Source organism: Eublepharis macularius, chromosome 4, assembly GCF_028583425.1.
Source record: "Eublepharis macularius isolate TG4126 chromosome 4, MPM_Emac_v1.0, whole genome shotgun sequence".
NCBI classification, from domain to species: domain Eukaryota; kingdom Metazoa; phylum Chordata; class Lepidosauria; order Squamata; family Eublepharidae; genus Eublepharis; species Eublepharis macularius.
The window spans coordinates 146,926,393-146,947,230 of NC_072793.1; the positions used below are offsets into that span (position 1 = coordinate 146,926,393).

Here is a 20,838-nt window from a genome sequence, read left to right on the forward strand (position 1 = left end):
GATACCAGGGTCGTGCTGATATGGATGCTTACTCAAATAGAGAGCCCTGCCACAAGGTCCAAATAATTCATAGAAAAAATTAATGGCTTGAGTAGCTTTTCCATCAGTGCATTTCCTCTCCTCCCATTTCCATACAGATGCCAGGACAGGACAGCTTCCGTCCCATGGTGGAGATAAGAGACCTAATGACTCTCACAACAAGTGGCATATAAAAACAATGAAGAAGGATTTTAGGTAGCAGCTCACCTAGTAAACAACCAGAGTTGGCATTAAACTAACCTAACCAGGTACCTGAAAATATATCTCCGCATGTTTTGTTTATCCTGAAAGGGGTCTGCTTATTGATTTTGGCTCTTTTCAGGTTAGTATATTTATAGATATTTTCCCAGGTGTTACTTGTACAGCTACAGCATCAAAGCTGTAAGCACTAGTCATTAGGCATGGTTTGGAGATAATGCAAGCTATGCTTTGGCACTGTGCAAACAAGTCTAGAAGAAGCCTCAGGCTCACTCACACAATCCCTGACTCCTCCCCTTGCATGCTGCAAAATTAGTTACTTCCTGGCTCTGGCAATCTATAGCTTCTCATTATAGCTGAACTAGCAAACAATTGTTTGCCCTTGCATCCTGCAAATTAGGATTGCAAACCACAGTGACTTGTGAACCTATGCGGAGCAGATATGGTTGATCCCATATTACAAGCAGAAGTAATTAGTAGGCTTCCCAGTAACTGGCCAGCACAGCTTTGAATCTGCAGAAATGGGGTATCCTTACCACTCGTGTTTTTTAATTTGTATGTAAGCCTCTTGGAGACATCACTCATGGTTTCAGTGCTGGCTGTCATCACACTATGCCAATGATAACCAGCTCCATATCTCTTTTCCTATGCCACTTAATGCTGTCATAACCTTCCTAAGTGAGTGCTTGATTGCCATGGTCAAGAGGCTAACAGTGAACAAATGAAATTGATTGATTCTAGTCAGTGAGCTGGATGGCATTGCACTCTCCACGTGTGATGGGGTACCAACTGTCCCTCGCTGATGCAGGCATCTTGAGGTTTTATTCAGTCCAGCATTGTTTGAGAAACATGTGATTTCACCTGCGAAAAATGCCTTCCTCCATCTTTATCTCGCACACAGGTTGGCTTGAGCCAACTGATCTGGCAGCATGGATCCATGCCACAATAACTTTAGAGACTAGACTATTAATGTGCTCTACATGGGACTTCCCTCAAAGCATATTTAGCCTCTGCAAAATACCACAGCTCGATCACTATTAGGAGCATGGCTAACTTATCATATAACATCAATTCTGAAATTATTTCCTTGGGTGCCAGTTTTCTGAATTACACTCAAAGTGCTGTTTACCAGCTATAAAGGCCTCCATGGCCTGGTACCTACCCAACCATGTCTCTCATTAGGCCACTGATTTACTTCTTTCAATCCAAGTTTCTTCTATCCACAGGGCTCAGACTATTTACAGGTTAAAGCCCAGTACTAAAGACTGCTGTATGTCAATTATTACCAGCAAAGTAACTTGTGGTGCTTCACTGACCCCAGTCTTTAGTTCTAGGTAGCTCTTCAGCCATCCTTTAAATTTGTTACTAATAATGAGCCAATTTTCTTGTAAGACTTCCTTGTGAGGCTGCCCAGCACATAAACTTCTAGAGAAAACATGTATGTAGGAGAAATGATCTATTGATGTAGACTGTCATACACATTTGGGTACTTTTTTATACATCTGCCAGATGACACTCTAAAACACATTAAAGATTCTTTGGGATCACAGGGGAAAACCTAGAAGTAGCTAGAATACATCAACAGATTCATCACTTTTCCACGATTGCCAAAATACCTTTCACTCTAAGACCTACTAAGTATGACCATCACTATAAATATTACAGACCTCTTTTAAAAATGCTTGTACGATAATATTACTCATTAGTAGTTTCTCAAAGTGCTAACTCCAATTTAGGCTTATAAATTGGCACATAACTATCTCTTGGAACCTAACTAACGGTGAATAGAAATGGAGCCTCCATGCCCTTACAGTCGCTAAAAGACTTCTACTACAACACTGAAAAGACAAAAGCCCACTTCCTGTAATTCATTAGATTCAGGACCTTATAAACTTATCACATAGTTGGCAATTGCATATGGACTTATTTTTAGATATTTGGAAACCTTTTATAGAAGCTTATGGATAGATTTGCCAACACTGTTTTGGTTTCTGTTGCCAGCATTGTTTTTCGTTTTTTCCTGTATCTTTTTTTGTTTTGCACCAATAAATTACATTTTAAAAAAAGTATTTTAAAAAGTTACATAACGAGTCAATAACAGAAACGGTCTCAACCCGAAGTAAGGGAGCTTTTCCAAACTCAAAGAGGACTAGCTTTTTGGTTCTTTCAAGCTGTTGCCATGTCCCAACTGATTACCATGCTACTTCTGCATCCCTTTTCTTATTCGCTTAGATGTGCAAGGTTCTAACCTGAGCTTTCCCTAGATTATCAGAAAAAAATATTACAGGATGTTCACATTTTTTGATGGTTAAATATGGTCCTGTTGATCAAAACCTTTCTACTTCAGAGGGGAAAAAAAAGAATACAGTTGTGACCAACCACTTCTTACAAAGGATACTATGGCTAAATGACCTCTTGTCATTAGGTCTGCTCCTTCCCTGTCCTAAAAAGCAAGACAATCAACTGCCCCCCAGACTGCAAGGCCCTTTCACAGTATTCTAATAAATACCATTATGACACTCACACGGCACCTCTTAAGCTATACAGGGCAAAGCCTGACCATAAAACAGGTCCAATATGAACCCATGCAGAATTCCAAATTGCCATGCTGAAATGGCGTGAACTGTTAAATGAATGTGCTTCACTGTTAAATGAATGTTCATAATACTCTGCACTGAACACACCTAATTTTATTGGGATAATTTGGACTATTACTTTCTCCTAAACATGAATAATAAAATGTATGATGACAATTCCAGACAAATCGATTTTTGAGTCAAAACAACCTCTTCATGTTCATTATGAGCTGGAGTTGCCAATCCAGCTGGTAATGCTGCTGCTAGTGCATGTGTCTGTTTCAATGACCTCCCGATCCAGTGCGAGATCTCGGTATGCAAACTTACCTTCTCTACAGAGTCGCATTGCTTCGCGGTTTTTCCCATATTCCTTGAAACTTTCTTCCAAGGCTGCCCCTAGAACATGACAACAAGCCAAAGGATCAGTTTACAGGATCTTTTTGAAGTAGGAGACATACAGCAAGCAATGAGGTATGTTAACAATTTTGTCTTCCTTAAGTCTAGCATATTGATTGTAAGAACACTTGGCACAATCTACAATACAGCCACTCTGTCCCTGCCCTCTCCACACCTCTTATTAGCCAGGCAGCCAAGATGAAGCAAATTCAAAGCAGACCAATGGCACAAATAACAATCTCTGCCATAGGCATACATAGGCAAACTATTCACTTTTTCCTCTTAGATACAAGCCATTGCTGGCTTAAGTGTTTATGACAAATGAAGCGCATCACAATCCCAACTGACAGAGAAGTATTACTGGATTCATAAATGCAATGCACACATTGTAATGTTTTGGTGTAAAGATTTTCATTCACATGCACATCAAGCAACTCAGCTGTTCAAATAAAACTTGGGTCATGGGAATAGCTTGCAGAATCACACGAGTGAATGAAAGTTATAACAAATGAAACCCCGACAAGTCAAACAGTTATTTTAAGAATTTCTTATTTGTCAGTATACTGGTTCCCAAATGCACAAATGTTTTTCTGGCCCAATTGATTTTAAAGCACACACCTACGAACAAGAACTGTATCACAGGATGTGGCCTCAATGCAAACAATGTGCCTAGAAATTTACCACCACTCTTTGGGTTCAGCCAAATTATTGGGGGAAACAGAAGATGAGTGAGGCATAGAATGATATTCCTGAAAACTATGCTAAAAAATAACAGGTTAAAGTAATACACCTGTGCTGAATAATTGTGGAGAAAATCTGGACACTGACATATCAAAGAGTACGCGTATGCTGAAAAACCACAGAGACAAGCCAGGATGGGGGTGGAGCTGGCCTGGGTTAAAGAAGAACCTTCACCTACCAGCCACCCCCTTGCCAAACCTCCGGGTCTGGGACAAATTCCTGCTCCCAGCGCCTGAGATCCAGAGGAAGGCTGGAGCGCCCCCTTGCCTGCCTGCCCGCCTCCCTCGCAGGCGACCAGCTGGGTTAACCCTTGGCTCTCGGGCAGGAGCTCTGCTCTCCGGCCCCCTCCCCCAAGAGAAGGTCTCTCTGGCTCACCGTCGTTCCCGTGAAGTTTAGCAGCATCGACCCAGTGGCTCCAGGGCTGCCCCAGCATCGCCTCCGGGCTAGGCAGGGACCTGCGCTCCCCGACGGTCGCCATTGCCGCGGTGGTGGCAGGGGTCGTGCTGGCGGGGGTCGCGCTGGCGGGGCCGGTCTCGCCGCCGCCTCCTCCACCGCCGCCGTGCCGGGGCCGCCGCTGCTGCTGCTGCCTGCTGGCCGCCGCCGACACCGCCGCTCTGCGTTGCTCCCCTCTGACGTCAGCCACGGCCCGCGCCGACATTCTTTCCGCTGCTACAATGTAACGAGAAAAGTCATCAGGCTCTTTAAGGTGGCGCCGCCGCTTAAGGAAGCGCCCGCAGAATTCCGCCCTCCGCCGCCTGGGAAGACAGATCGGCGGCAGCCGCCGCCGCCGCTACGGGCCGGCAGAGGAGGGCAGAGGCAGCAACAGGAGGCCTCGCATGGCCTTTGTTTCCAGCTTCCCATTAACCTCTCTCCGGGCGAGCGGCTGCAGGTCAATCACTAGCGCAGTCCCGCTTCGAACCTCGACCTTCCCCTCGCAGCTGCTGGCCCAGGCTGGCAGGGAGGCCCCGGGCACCACCCGGCCGGAATCATCTGGGACCGCCGCTCAAGAGCACCGAGGAAGGAAAGGGCTGCTCTGCCGGCCGCGTCCAGACTTAGGGGGCGCTTGTCTCAGCGGGGCCATCGAGGCACCTCGGCTGCGCTCCCCCGGCCTTCCCCGCCCCCCTCGCGCCGTCCCCCAACTCCAGAAACTTCAAGGGAAGGAAGTTGGTTATTTTAGGACTCGGCGAGGTCCGGGTACATCACAGCCGCCCCCGCCCCTTTCCCCACGCAGATGCAAGCTCTTAAAGGAACAAGGCCCTTTCCCCGCAGAGAGGCGCCTTGCGCAACGCCACGACCGACCGCCCTCCCGCCCGCCCACAGGCTTGCGTGCTACTAACAAACAAGGCAGATTCTTCCCCGACACACCTTTGGCTGGCGCCCAATGCCAAACTCTTTCTGGGCGGTGGGTGGCTTTCCCATCTCCCGAAGGCTTCCTTAAAAACCAGACGCCTCCCTCCCCACCTTAAAAGTTTTCACGTCAAGCACAGGAACGGAGGCTGAAGAGGAAACGAGCAGGAAACTAACCCCGTCTCTGAGACTCATCTCCCGCCCCCTGGCCCTCGCGGACACCTTCGTTTCACAAATGTCACCCACCGATCTTGCCTTAAAAGGGCTTATTTAATATTTAAATCGCTTCGCGCCAATCCACCAATGGGCCGCGGCTAACGCAGGCTTGCTTGCAAGAAGCCCCCCACTTCGGCAGAAGCCAGGCTTTTCATCTGTCAAAACCATGAATGGAGACAGACATCACCAGACTTGCTGCCCTCTGGCTTACTCGGGGTTAACAGAAAAAAGCAACAGCGAGAAAAAGTTCGCTCTCTCTCTCTCTCTGTTCCTTGGGAAAGAAACGGTTTAAAACTTTAAGGGTTTATTCTGAAATCTACTTAACCCTTTCACTATCTCCTCTATAACTATACTTGCAATTCTGCAGTATTACAAACACTGACTTTGTTCAGGAGTCAGAGCAGGGCAGTAATCTATCTAGAAGAGCGTATATAAGCGCAGTTATTATTGTATGTCAGAGAAAAATTACCAATATGAAAGGGAAATGTTGACAATAACATTTAAACCAAGTATACAATATATACAAATACAAATATTTTTTGCCTAATTCTTTTCATAAAAGTGGGCAAACCTAGCATCTAGATTTTAAAAGGATCCTCGAGAATTAGTATGATTTTTAAACTGAAACACATCATATCACTGTTCAAATCCTTCTCCACAGACAACACCTCACCTCATTTCAGAGTCCCTGAAATGCACTATCAGTTCATACATCTCAGCCATTTCAATGAATCGCACCACTAAAATAATGGATCCAGTGTTTGGGTGTGCTGCCATGGCACAACATGTATGGCAAACCATAGATTCAAAACATGCTGGGAAAGTCGAGCATCAAATCACACATCACATTCATATCTATAAACTGTACTGGGCAGGGGGAGTGAAGGACAGAGCACTTCATGGTGCTTCCATAGAACACAAGCTTAGGCATGGATTGTCATGATTTTTACATGGATTACCTCCAACTCCTACATAAAATCATGTTTTCATGGACTGCACCACAAAATCACAGATCCAGAATTTCATGGTACCCACATAATGTAAAAAAGCACTTGGTGGGGGACACATCCTCCCTATTTTCTGTTTTGAAATCAGTGAAATGCTTCAACACAGGGTTCTATTCACTCAAAATATATAGCATGAAAAAAATGTGTAAAAGTCTACAGCATGAGATAATAAAAAGCAGTGGACCCATAAGGACTTGTGAGGAACATCTAATTTCCTACTATCCCCTCTCCCTGAAAGCCCCCACAGCCTCTCCCTTTTTCCTGCTTCCTTTTCTCCTTCCCACTCACTGGCCAACCTACTTTTATCTCCACCCTGTCTTCCTCAACAGCCTGTCCCTAGGAGAACTCTGGCTAAGTTGTGCCAGCTGGGCCATGTTCAGTTGTGAGGCGGAGAACGTTCAAGGATGGGGTGTGTGTGTGTCTCATTTTCCCCTGTATCCCCTCGTCACACTATTTCCTTTTTTTCTGCTTCTTTCTCTCCTTCCCGCCCACCAACAAACCTACTTTTTGCCGGCCTTCAGCTATATGTATTATTTATTCACTACATTTATACCCCACCTTTCCCTACAATGTGGACCCAAAGCAGCTTACATATTTTCTTCCATTTTATCTTTACAAGAACCCTGTAAAATATGTTACGCTGGGAGTATGTAACTGGCCCAAGGTCACCCAGCAAGCTCCCACGGCATAGTGATGATTCAAACCTGTCTCCAAGATCCTGATGTGAAACTAATCACTACACCACACTGGTTTTCGGGTAGTGGCTGCTGGAGAACAGCAGCGAGCAGCTGAGCCTGGGTGAGTCATGGAACTTGTGTGGTGTCAAGGCACCCCAGGGGTTGCTGGCAGGCCTCCCTCAAAGGCCAAAACAGCCCTGGAAATGGTCCTCCCCTTTGCTCTTTACTGACAGCAACCAAAGCTTCAACTGACAATAGCACTGTATAACAGTGGCCACTGTGGGCATTTGTTTCTTAAAGCTACAGGTGCTGCTTCTATTAATTTGGCAGCAGGGGTTAATCCACCATTTTTTTAAAAAAAAAGATTTCAGATTTTTCTACAAACCTGGGGTTTTTCTCAGGTTTGTTGAAAGATCTGTCTTGTCTGTTCATGGCTTCAGTCTCTAGATTTAAGATTTGGTCAAGATGAGAATTAGATATATTGATGATCCCCAAATTTACATATTTTCAAGGATATTTATTTATTTGATATCTGTTCAAGGATATCTGTTTTGTAAACTGCCTCGGACAGGTGCCTGGAAAGCTGGAATCTTTTTTCCTAAACAGACAGACAGACAGACAGACATTTTTTAAAAATGTGTTTAATTTTAGCAAAAATACCCTGCAATGTTTGATGAGATTATTAAAGAGGTAAGTTTTTCAATGGTAAAAAGTTTAACAATATCCAAATATGCTGGTATTATACTTTATTTATTTACTTCATTTATAACCCACCTTTCTCCTCAAGGTGGACTCAAGGTGGCTTACTTATTTCTCCTCTCCTCTATTTTATCCACACAACAATCATGGGGTAGGTTGGGCTGAAAGTATGTACTGGCCCAAAGTCACCCAGCAAGCTTCCACGTCCGAGTGGGGATTCAAACCGAGTTATCTTAGGTCCTTGTCTGACACTAGACTATGCTGATAGTCCTATAGTGACTCTATGGAACTGTTTTATGTCCAAATAATACTTTCTTTTGTTTACTACAAAATGTGTTTTCTCATTTGAACTTTTATTTTTTCCTATCTTTCAGATAACAAAAATAAAGATACTTTTCCTATTTTCCGTGCCATTTTAATAGTTTATTTTTATATACTATGTCCTATCCCTCAGGGAAAAACTGAATTTGACATGAGAAATTTATTAATTTGATCTCTTTTTAAACTTCAAAGCAGCTGTTAATAGATGGGGGGGGGAGAACTTTGCTTTCCCTAGGTGGGGCTAACAGAGATTTGGGAAGTTTATTTATATCAAGGAAATTCTGCATGCCTGAGGGGAGGTGAGAAGGTTGCAGGTTTCTCCCATCAATGAGGCTTCACCAAATCAAATTAGCAGCATGGCAAGTTAAATAAACAGAACAAGTGGTCTGTACTTTGGCCTTGATCCCCACTCCCAAATTACAAAAGCCTTCAAAGCTTTAAGGTTCTCCAACCCCTTGATCATCTGACTGCCTTCTGTTTAGTAGTAGTTGTTGTTGTTTTGTGCATTTGAAAGAATTGTGTGTTAAAGCAAAACAATCTCAAAAAACAGTCTGGCAAATTAAACAGTTTTAGCTTTTAAAAGGGCCGTGAGTCTTATACAAACAGATCACCCCAGTATATGGATACTTCCTTCCTAACATTTTGGCATATTTACACAGCAAGATTGAGGTAGAGAAGCAGTTTTAACGAATACTTTTTCTGTATAATTGTATATTCCTTCATTTACAGCTAGGGGCTTGCCTGTATTTCTCCGCTCACCAATCGCTGTAGCTTGCACTCACCCTATTTAACAGTAATTTGAATACTGAATGAGCATTCTGCAGCAATACCTGATTAAGTGACAGCAATCATCCTTTTTGTGAACCATAACTGATGTTATACTTATAACAAATGTCATACTCCACTTTTCTTCCTAATGGGGAGCCAAAGCGTCTTACATCATTCTTCTGTCTTCCATTTTGTTCTCACAACCAATATTATAAAGTATGTTAGGCTGAATGGCCCAAGGTCTGTGTTGACTTTCTCCCCGATGTTGACCTAAAGCAACTCACATTCTATCCTCAGAATGTGAGGACACTCCAAGAGTGTGCATGGTCTGGTCACCCAGCAACCTTTCATGACAAATTGAAGGTATGAACCTGGATCTTCCTCCGTCCTGGTCCACCATTCTAACTACTACCTCTCACTGGTTCTGATAGCCCAGGTGCATTGCTAAACCCCCTTTATTTTGTAAAGTATAAATCTTTTCTCTGTACAATTACATACATAGGGATCTATTATTCTATTTGTCATTATTTTTGTCTAGATTCAGATTCAGATTTATTTAGTTCGGTATATAACCAGCACAATTATTTTTGTCTATTTTCATAACTTTCCAAACATTTTCATATTATTTGAGCTGTAGATAGCCCTACAAGTAGTTTCAAGTCTTTCCTTTTCTCCTACCTTTTGGCACTATCTACTCCTTTAGATTTTGAAGTTGCAAACCTTTTAATGTAGGGTTTCTTTCAGGAGAAGAATAAGGGTTCTCCTTTGTCAGAGTAGTTGCTATTTTTCTCTGCATAGAAATGCATAGAAATACATACTCACAAAATTTTGCATACAATTTATTTTAATTAGTGGCCATGTACTGAAAGTAACTGAAATAAATGCAAATTGTGCAAATAAAAAGTAAACTTTAATTCTGCTCAAAAGAAAATTACAGTGAGAAGGCTGCTGTTGTTTGGCTTGAATAAGAAGTTGAAATTCTGGAACAGTATTTAATATGGTATAATGTGCATGTCATCTCTAACATTCAATCAATTTCGACTTTTTGTTTTGATGGCAACAGGAGCTGAAAACTCTTGGATGTTACTTGACCATGAAATTATGTTACCTTACCATAATTTGACATAAAGAGGTCCCCCCACCCCCACACAGACAATTTTCAAAGTAACTTTTTGTGCCTGGTTAATGGACTTCCCGAAGCTCATCCTTAGCCCCCCCCCTTCCAGGGGTCCAAGGATCACAGGTTAAGAATCCCTGCTATAGGTGATAGCTAAAGTTTCCAATTTTTTCCTTTCTTTAACAGATCCAGATTTAATATCCAATTTTACCAATAATAACCTCTTCCTAGCATGCCCCTGGCTACCTTACAAAAATGGGTTTCAGATAGTGCAATCCTAAACAGAGTTATACCCTTCTAAGTACACACAAGTCGATAGGCTTAGAAAACAGAACTCTACTCACAATTGCACTGTAAGGTTATAAGGATCTTAGTTTGCTGTTGATAATACTTGAACACTTCCTCTTCAGCTTGATTGCCCATGCAACTAAGAATGGTCTTTGTCATGGGAAACAGTTCCAGATGTGGAATTATGAAAGAGGTCTATATTTAAATAAACAGCTTAACAAATAGAGAAAGTTGTTAAATTTAGAAAAAAATCAGAGATCAGCAAATCTTTTCCATAAAGGATATATAATAGAATGGATCGGATCTATTTATCTTTGAAGCATTCAATTTGCCACTTTCAAAATTTTGTTAGGGTGTAGAAGCTTGTTTGTAAGGATATGTTCATTGTCAGATATTAAATAGTTTGGGTGCTTTGGCTTCATTTCTACAAAGAGTGCTCCATCCAGAATTCTTCTTGTCAGAGAGTGGCTTACCTGAGAATCTGAGTTTAGGAAAAGATCAGTAGAAAGCAGCTTAAGGATATCAAGAAGTATGCATCTCAGTTCCACATCATTTGCTTGAAAGATGGTATCTTGACAGAAGTTGAAAGGAAAAACCCCATGATACTGAATTTTGACACCAAGCAAACATTCTGTTATAGGAACCATCATTTGTCTCACTCTCTCAGAATCTCAAGCAAATATATTGAAAAACTTGGGTAGCTAAATCTTGAAAAGGAAAAGATGTCCTATTTCTTGCTTCTTTAAGAATTAGGGTTTTGGTGCAATGATGTAAAATTATGCCAACTATAGGCTGACATGCTGACTCTGCGTCGGAGCACCTATTCCATTTGCTCTCAGCGATGAGTGTAATCCCATCTTCAAGCTGCATTAATTGCAACATATATCTTGCAAGAAGGGTTTTTATCTTTGGAATTTATTTTGCTAGGAGACTGGTTAAAGAGTTCATAGGTGGCACGATGTACTTGAATCTTAATTTTAATAGAAAGATGTGTTTTCTTCTTCTTTAGTGGCTAGGTTTTGAGTCAGGCATCTGACGAAGAGAACTTGATTCTCGAAAGCTTATGCTAAAATAAAATTGGTTAGTCTTAAAGGTGCTACTGGACTCTTTTTGATTTTGCTACCACAGACTAACACGGCTAACTTCTCTGCATTTTAATTTTATTTTCTGTGCTATTTTCTGTAGTCTCACAAGATCCTGTCAGCCGTTTTTTAAAAAGTTTTTATGTAGGGTTTTTTTGCCACTTCAGAATAATTAAGATTTCTATCTGCCTGGTTTTCTCATTCTTAATACAGTTGAAATTCAACAGATGTTCTTTTTTTATGAAAGTTAAAGTGTTGAAGATGGAGCTCAGGAATCCTCCACAAATCAATGACATCACTTCCTCCCTAGCTAGGAAACTTTCTACAACTTTTTATTTTCTTTCAGCTACGTGAGTTGCAGCTTGAGGGACTGGTCAGGGACTGGTGGCATTCAGACAGAATTTCGTAGCAAGTCCTGCATGGCAGGTAACAGCAGCTCTTTTGGAAAAAGGCAAACATAATTCAGTCTCTACAGTAAAGTCTGCAAGTAATTCTTGACAGATTGTGACTTCTGATAGCTGTCATTTTTCTTTAACATGGAAGTTTGCACAAGAGTCAGAATTTGTGAATGATCACAAAGAGTATATAAAATTTTTTTGGTGAACTTGAATTCCTGATGAACTGAGGATGTAGGAGCTTTCCTGTGCTCCACAATCCATGCAAGGTTTCTTGACAGTGGAAATTTTGTACTGCATGTAACACCATTACCACTGAGATTCCCTTCCATTTAGAAAGTCTTTTTAGAGTTGCATGGAAACTCTTGGTACATTTGTATTGATACCACTTTTTTCACTGAATATGTTCATTTTTTTCAGATTCCAGGCAACAGCAGGAACACCGTTCTTCATTAAAGCAGTCAAAGAATGCTTTGCTCCATTTTCAGCTAAATTGCTTGAATCTGAATGTGTAGTTGTATTCTGAAGTTAACCTTAGAAGACTGAAATTATCTAAGAAAGTATTTTTAATTATTATTTATTTATTTTTAACCCGCCCTCCCTGCAAGCCGGCTCAGGGCGAGGTACAACATTAATTAAAATACAACTTAAAATCGATCATAAAAATGGCAATGGATAAAATACTGTACCCCTTTCGGGGCAACCAGCGTGAGTAGACTCTCCATACCCCTTGAAGAGGGAGACCGGTGGAAGGCTCAGCAATGATAGGCTAAAATTAGCCTCCACCATATGCCTGGTGGAACATCTCTGTCTTACAGGCCCACCTAAATGATACAAGATCCTGGCGGGCCCGAGTATCCTCAGACAGAGAGTTCCACCAGGTACACCAGAAAAGTACACCTTGGTCTTTTCTGAACTGGCACTATATTCTTTTCAGCCAGAACATGATGTCTTGGTGAATGAAGCTCCAGAACTCCACTGGTAAACATGATCTAGAACCTTTTCTATTCCCTTTTCTCTGTTTGTTGAAACAGAACAAAGAACACTGTCCTACAATGCTTCCCCAGATCCTCTCATATCCTCCATGCTGTCACATACTAGAAGCATGATAGGAATGAGTGATGATTCACTAAAATAATAGAGAGGTAGAAATCACCCTGCTGAAAAGCTGTGTCATATAAAAGAAGAATTGGCAAATCTGTCCAGCAAAACTGCTCCCTTAATTTCATGAAGAATGTCAGGCAGTCCTATAACAAGAGCCACTATAGGACAGAATGAATATTCATGGATAAAGCTTTCAAGGAGCTTTTGCAAGTTTACATAAGTTACACAAATCATTACAGCTCATTTATCTATGTTGTCTATTAAATTTGTTTTCTATCTGCTCCAAATTTTGTGGTTGAGCTACAAAGTATATTAACTGGGTCAACTAAAGGTTGGTTACAAAGACAGTTATTGATTTTTGAACATGTAGCACTGAAACCTAACATCTTTCATATTACTAAAATCAATGTTCATATGTATGATTTTTCCAAATTTTTCTTCCTGTTTTCATGAGAAAGTGAATCTTTGTCTTTTACCCTGTGACTCAGTGTAAAAGGACCATTTCACAAGTAAGATCAAGCACTATAGAACTATGTTTAATGAAGATTTCTGTACCCAGGTGGGGCCTGGAGATCTCCCGGAATTACAGTGGATCTTCAGACTACAGAGCAAAGCTTCCGGGAGAAAACAGCTGCTTTGGAGAGTGAACTCTATGGCATTATACCCCACTGAGCTCCCTCCCATCCTCAAACACCCTCTCCAGGCTCTAGGAATAATCTCCTCATAACCTCCAAGAATTTTCCAGCCTGGAGTTGTCAACCATAGAGATGCTGATCTTTTTCTGTGAGCAGCTCTGAACACTTTCCAGGCCTCTTCTCACCCCTGTTCATCTAGAAGTTATTATCCAAAAGGGAGTTTCTGGTACTCAGTGCAAAGGACCTTCCAATCAAGGTGTGAAATTGATTGAATCAGTGCTCTAAGGCCTGGCCTTGTACAGACAATGAAAACATTTAGATTAAACTTGTTTTTCAAGTATAGCTAATGTGGTTCTTTCTATATTGTTTTGTGGAAACTAGAGAACAGAAGCCTCCTTAGGGCATGGGTGCCCTGCCATTCACATTTTGAAAAGGGGCTTTGAGCACATGGTGGGTGAGGGTGAAGGGCAGAGCTTTGAGGTCGAGGCAAAAAAGGAAAATTAAAATTAGGGGTCTTTGGGTTGCTAAAGTTTGAAAAGCACCCTTGTACAGTACTGTACGTATTTTATATGTTATATGCTACTAATACACAACTGACACAAAACCAGCAATATTTCTAATGATTTTAATCAATATGAATAAGGAAAAGGATGACTGCAGTTTCATCCTAATTGGGGAGAAACCACAAAAGGAAATTTCAAGGTGAACCACAGCTGTCCTGAAATCTGGTAACATCCACAGGCTTGACATTTTACAGCTAAAAAGTATTTCACAGCATAAATATATTAATAGTTTAGAAGAGGGGTTCCCAAACTTTTTGAGTGTGTAAGCATCTTTGGAAATTTTGACTCTGGATGGTCAGCGTAACCACAAGAGGTGGAGCCAACCACAAAATCTCAGGGAGTGAGGTCAGCTGTAATGCTAATAGTAACTCTTCAACATTTCAGGCAGTAGAGCTCTGTTTAACAGGGTGTTTTTTAAAACAAACATACTGTTTAAAGCTATTTTTCTTGCATACACACAGCTTATCTTCAATCATACAGCGAAGATTCCTTTGCTGTAGTGGCACCTGCTGCTAAAGCAACTTCTTAAAAATCTGTATAGCCAATTAGATCTCCAATGGCCAGTTTGAAGCCCTTCCAGGCAAAATCCCTACCTGGCCCCTCCCACTTTCTAAAAATACTTGGTGGGCTCCATGGTGCCCACAACCACCTCATCGGGGAACTCCGGTTTGGAACAAAGCTTTCTCATCCACTGTCTGCAAGTGCCTCTCCTCTGCTAGGTGGAGACATATTAATAGTACATTTATCATCTGGACCGTAGGATGGAAACTCCTAAGAGATTCCACCAGGGCTTCAACAACTTTCACCCTACTATCAAATACAGCCTAGACTATTTCACACCCTAGATCCACTGTGCCAGTACGTGAGGGTGGTGTATAACTTGAAGATATAAACTATCAATAAATTTTATGTAATTGTGGTTTGAGTACTGAATGGGAAAAGTTTGATGGCCAAGCATGCATTAGTAATCTTCCTGATGGCTTACAGTTAGTGCAGCTTTGTTGGGGATGTTGATGAATGCAGCCTCTATGCACCCATAGTTGCCAAGATGGTAGTCGCTGTGAGACTGTCAATGAATTGGCCTTAGGCCGGAATCTGTATAGTGCCTGAAATGATGGGGTGTCCAGGATGATGTTTGGGGTAATCAATAGAAGGCTCCTGAGGCATGGCTGCGCATTCATTAGGTTATGCAGTTCTTCTGGAATGCATCTGTGGGGGTCTGAGGATAGTGACTAGTAAAATGCAGTAGTGCCTGCCTGTGAGCTTTCTGTACACAGTCCAGCTTGTTTACAGTAACAACATCACCTTCTGCATCCCCTCAGTCACAAGCTTCTTTGCTTGATTGCAGTCAAACACTATCAAATATTCATTAAAGCCAACATAAAATTTCGTGAGCCAGATGTATGTAATGAAGTGGGTTGTGGCCTACAAACATCTATTTCGCAATAAACTGTGGGCTGTGTTGAAGTAATTTATTTAGCTATGTACGTTCTGGTAAGGTCGTTTTTATGTGTCTTTAACTTTGCTTTGATCTACTGTTCAGCATTACTTTTTTGTTTCATGTTTCTTTTCTTGTGTGTTTTAATTGTAGTAGCCCTTGGCCTCATACAATAAATACTACATGACTTGAAATCGTGGGCTGTGGCCTAAAACTGTTTATGCATTAGTATCTTCATGTAACCCTAACAGGAATGAACTTTGTCAAGCAGTAAACCAACTTCCTTCACTGTGTTGTCATGATTCTACTATTCTTTCATTTCACAACAGCAAGCAGATATCTGGTGATTCAATATGCATTTAGGATTGCTATGTCCTGGAACTACAGCACAGCAAGAAAGCATTTCAAGTAAGTTACCAAGACTTCCAAACAAATATACAGTTGTAACAGACTCCCACCAGAGTGGACTGGTATGAATCTCTTATTTCCACCAAGGAAGCAGAATTAACAGGGTGGGATTGTCCTGTGGCGTGCCAGAGGGTTCTATAATTTCACCCCTGCTCTTCAATATTCATGTGAGGCCTCTGAATGAGATCTCAAGAGCCCCAAAGTTGAGAGTTATTAATAAGCAGATGACACCAAGAACTATTTTTCATTATACAAGCCTCCAGCTGTGTCTGTCCTGGCTCTGAAAGCAGAACAGATGAAGCTGAATCCGAACAAGACGGAGGTGATGCTAGTCTGATGTTTTAGAAGAACTGGATCCACTATTACTGTATGAACTAGTTGACATTTGCAGAACAAGTGACAAACTTGGGAGTACTAAGTCTTGCTGTTTGGAAAGTAGGTAAGTGTAGAGTGGGTGTAGTGACCAAGAATAGCTTCTATCAGCCACATAAGGTTCACCAATTCTCTCCTTCCTCAGACTCAGCTGATATGGCATGATCCATACTTCTGTTACCTTGCAGTTGGATTACTGAAATGTGCTCTACAGCTCATTCAAAATGGGGCTGCCCAGTTAATGTTAGAGGCTTTTTTACAGGAACCTGTCTCATCTACTGGCTACACTGGCTGCCAGTTTGCTTTCAACTCCAATCCAAGGCTTTTAAAGCCCTTCATAGCCCAGGATCTACATCTTTAAAAGACAGGTCTCCTTCCATACATTCTCCTTTACCAGCGGCAATTTGCAGGGTTTTGTCTATTAGCTATTACCCTCACCCAGGGCCTGTAGGCAACTCTGGGACAGGAGTTATTAGAGGTTTTTATTTTGTATGCTTTAAATTGTGATGTTTTTAATTGCAATTTGTAAACTACCTTGAACCATGAAGATAGGCAAGATATAATTTAATTTAAAAATGTAGTTAGGACTTACTCTTTGCTATACATTTCACTAGATGTCACATCAATAAATAAGGTAACAACAAACAATTTCAGCATTCAGAAGTTAACTCAGGATCTCTAACCACACTTTAAAACTCTTTTTGGATACTGGGTTAAACAGGAATTTTGGTTAGCTCTAACTGAAGTTCACTTCAACAGCTACCTAATGGTTAAATGTAATCCATGCTCCAGGACAATCAGAGTATACACTTTTGCAACTTATTCTTTATTGCTAAACAATCCAAAGTAAAATCAAAAAGAGTCCAGTAGCACCTTTAAGACTAACTAATTTTATTTTATTGTAGCATAAGCTTTCGAGAATCAAGTTCTCTTCATCAGATGCCAGTTCGGATCAGGCATCTGATGAAGAGAACTTGATTCTCGAAAGCTTATGCTACAATAAAATAAAATTGGTTAGTCTTAAAGGTGCTACTGGACTCTTTTTGATTTTGCTACTACAGACTAACACGGCTAACTCCTCTGGATCCAATCCAAAGTATTACCTCTGAATAACACAAAACCATCGGTGACAAGCAGTGAGACCAATTACTTATATGAACACAGTACAATCCTAAACAAAGTTACATTTTTCTAAACCCACTAAAATCTATGGGATTAGAATACTGTAACTCTGATTACAAGTATAAGCTAAGTAAATCAACTTAAAGATTTTACACACACACACACACACACACACACACACACACACCTTCTATAATAACTGTTCTAATATACCACTCTTTTAGACAGATTAGTACCCCACTCAGAGCAGTGAATAAAGTCAGCTTTGTTATTATCCCCACAACACAGCTGGAGAGCTGGGACTGAGAGGAGGGGCTTACCAAAGGCAACCTACTGAGTTCATGGCAGTAGTGGGATTCAAACCAGCAGAGTGTTGGTTTGCAGCCAACCACTATGTGCAGACGTTTGGAGGTCAGTCCTAAGGGCTAATTAGATGTTATTCAAACATTTAAGGAAAGTTCCAAAGGCTGAGTGGGGAGCCTTAAGACAAGAAGTGATTTTACAGAACAAAGCAAAGTATTTCCAGTAGAAAAGACTTAGACTTGCTCCATATATTATAATTACCACTTGTAAACAATTTGAAAATACCTCTGATAATGGTTATGGTTATTCTGTGTGGCAATTGCTCCATGTAGCACTGACATGGGGGCAGCTTACTATATGGGCTGTTTACACAGCATGGAGAGTCTTGGCGGGGGGAGAGATCTGGGGACATGGACATGGGGCAGCCATAGCATCCTGCATGCTGCTACACAGAGTTTAAGGAAATTACTAGAACTATGCTATCTTACTAGTTTTCCTCAAAAGTCATACAGCAGCATACAGGACACAGACAGTGGATTTTTTTCTCCCACTGCAATAATGGCTGCTGGTAGGAGATCTCCACTAGTTATAACTGACAATTTTTAAAAAGAAAGGATTGTTTAAATTGAATGAGTATTTTAAAATGGAAATGTAGCATATAATAAAGTGCATAATTACTGTTCAACCTCTGTACTCAAGGATAGGGTCATTCAAATCTCACTGTAGATAGGCAATGACAACATGGCTTAAAATTTAACAACTGCTTATGGATCTTGGAATTCAAACTCTGAAGTCTCCCAAGACCCTGTTAGCACTCAGCTTTCTAGCCAGAGGCTGCCAAGACCTGTTTTCACTGTACAGGAGATCAGCCAATGCCAACTAGAGTCATGACAGGTGGAGTCATTAGAGAACAAGAAGTAGAATGCAGGTCCAGAGGAAGTTCAAACAGCTGCTTCCTGCCTTTGATATATTTAAAGAACTTATTGTCTTAATGTTTTTAGTAATATGTGCCTCATTCTTTTTACCCGCCTTATCATCAACATATATTTGTTGTGCCAGAACCTGAGTGTCTTCTTGTTCACCTCATCTGGACAAGGAAGCCTTCTTGCCTTTTACGGCCTTAGCTGGTTCTGCTAATTAACCACACTGCCATCCTCTTACATTTGGTGACACCTTCCTACTCTGAAGAATCTGAGTCTCTGACAAGTAACAATATTCACCCCTCCCCTCAGTACCCACAAGCATGGTGTCAAGACAGGGCGTCTAACAAGATATAAGGCCAAGGTACTTTTCCCCTTCTAGCATTATTATTTTAACGAATAGCTTTTCCCACTTAGAAAGGGAGAGGAGATAGATTTCACTGCCTGGTAAGACAGTGGTGACAGCTTTAATTCAGAAAAGAGCTCTGTTAGTGTCAGAAGGCTGATAATGCTCCAAGAGTTTATTTTGGCAAAATATGAAGATCAGTTTGGTCCAAAGGCACACAGTGTAGTAAAAGATGACATCCTACATTGAAAGGAAATAAAGTTTTCCTTATACACAGGAGTCAATTAATGTGGTTACTGACAGAGGCAACTGAGATCACCTGCCCCTTGGTACCAACCGCAAGGTAAGAGACCCCTCCTCTTCCCTCCCAAATCTCTTATGCTGCTTTGGAATATCTCCAAAGCCTAGTGTAAAAATGTATTTATTTACTTCATTTATGCCCCATCTTCTTCCACAATGGGGAGCCAAAGCAGCTTACATCATCCTCCCCTTCTCCATTTTATCTCCACAACAACCCTGTGAGGGAGGTAAGGTAGAAAGTGTGTGACTGGCCCAAGGTCAACCAGCAAGCTTCCATGGAAGAAGTGGAATTTGAATCTAGGTCTCTCAGATTCTACTCCAACACTCTAACCACTACACTACAGTGAAAAATGTTGGCATGTGGGGGAGACTTGCTAGTCTAGGCTGACTGAGCACATAGATCCCATTTATTTAGGTTCCAGTCTGAACTCCAAGGTGGAATGTATAAACGAGTAGTTCCTAGATGCTATTTCTATGACTTAATCAATACACTGAAGGATTCTCTGCCCTGAGATTAGCTTCTCCAGAGAGGAAACCATCCATGTCCTCTCAGTACATGGGAACAAGTAGGCAGCTTGGTCATGGTCACCCACACGTTGCCCCTTGAAAACTTGCTCAAACAGTTCTACATACTCATAGTCTCACCCAAATCCATCAGCACAGGATAATAATTATTCATTCAAAACATTTTTTATTCAGCCTTTCCTGCTACTTAGGGCCCCCAAAGTGACAATCAAAAATATTAAAACCAGCTTTAAAATACATATGAAAAATTAAAAGTAACAAACAAAGTACATAAACAGGAAAGAGGGTCAGTGAGGAAATGCATTCTGTACCAACTGCAGCTTCCTGACACTCTTCAAGGACAAACCCACACAGAACATACTGCAGCAATCTAATTTAGATATAATCTAGGACATGCACCATAGTGGCACGTTCCTTATTGCTCAAGAAAGGCCACGGCTTGCTTACCACCCAAAGCTGATAAAAGGCAATCCTGGACATCACTGCCACTTATTTATCCAACAAGCAACCTGGGTCCAGAAGCACCCCAAAGTTTTCATTTTAATGTTACTTTATTGTGATTACACTATACATGACATTATCCGCCTGCCTGTGGGGAGAGCGGACTACACATTTAATAAATAAATAAAAAAAATGTATTTATTAAATATCCCCCTTTGGGGGTGCTTGTCTCATTTATACTCCACCTTTCTCACTGAGACTCAAGGCAGATTATATACAGTGAGATTAGTACACTCAATTTCAAGGGCATTTCCATAAACAATGCCATAGGTTAAATAAACACAATTTTACAAAGACATAGCATTAGTAAGAATCCAATAGAGAGTTGAAGAAATGCTGAAACAAAACATAAGCAATTCTAGGGCTGACAGTAGAACATATGAAGCACAAGTAGCTCATAGGAGCACATATTTAAGACAACAGGTAGTATGAAA

The 20,838-nt window shown here is 41.2% G+C and overlaps 1 protein-coding gene across 3 annotated transcripts in view; it reads right to left on the reverse strand.

Annotated features, from left to right (window-relative positions):
• ATXN7 (ataxin 7) overlaps nt 1-20,838 on the reverse strand; it is a 113,359-nt gene that overhangs the window by 80,905 nt on the left and 11,616 nt on the right. For 2 of the 3 annotated variants that reach the window (XM_054976871.1, XM_054976869.1), the window contains exons 1-2: nt 4,326-4,858; nt 3,141-3,209 (exon numbers count right to left, since the gene is read on the reverse strand). In XM_054976871.1, coding sequence (XP_054832846.1) covers nt 3,141-3,209; nt 4,326-4,608 — 352 coding nt within the window. In that variant the 5' untranslated portion in view covers nt 4,609-4,858. Of the gene's footprint in view, nt 1-3,140; nt 3,210-4,325; nt 4,859-20,838 lie in introns of those variants that run through there. The other variant, XM_054976870.1, reaches the window with a different exon arrangement.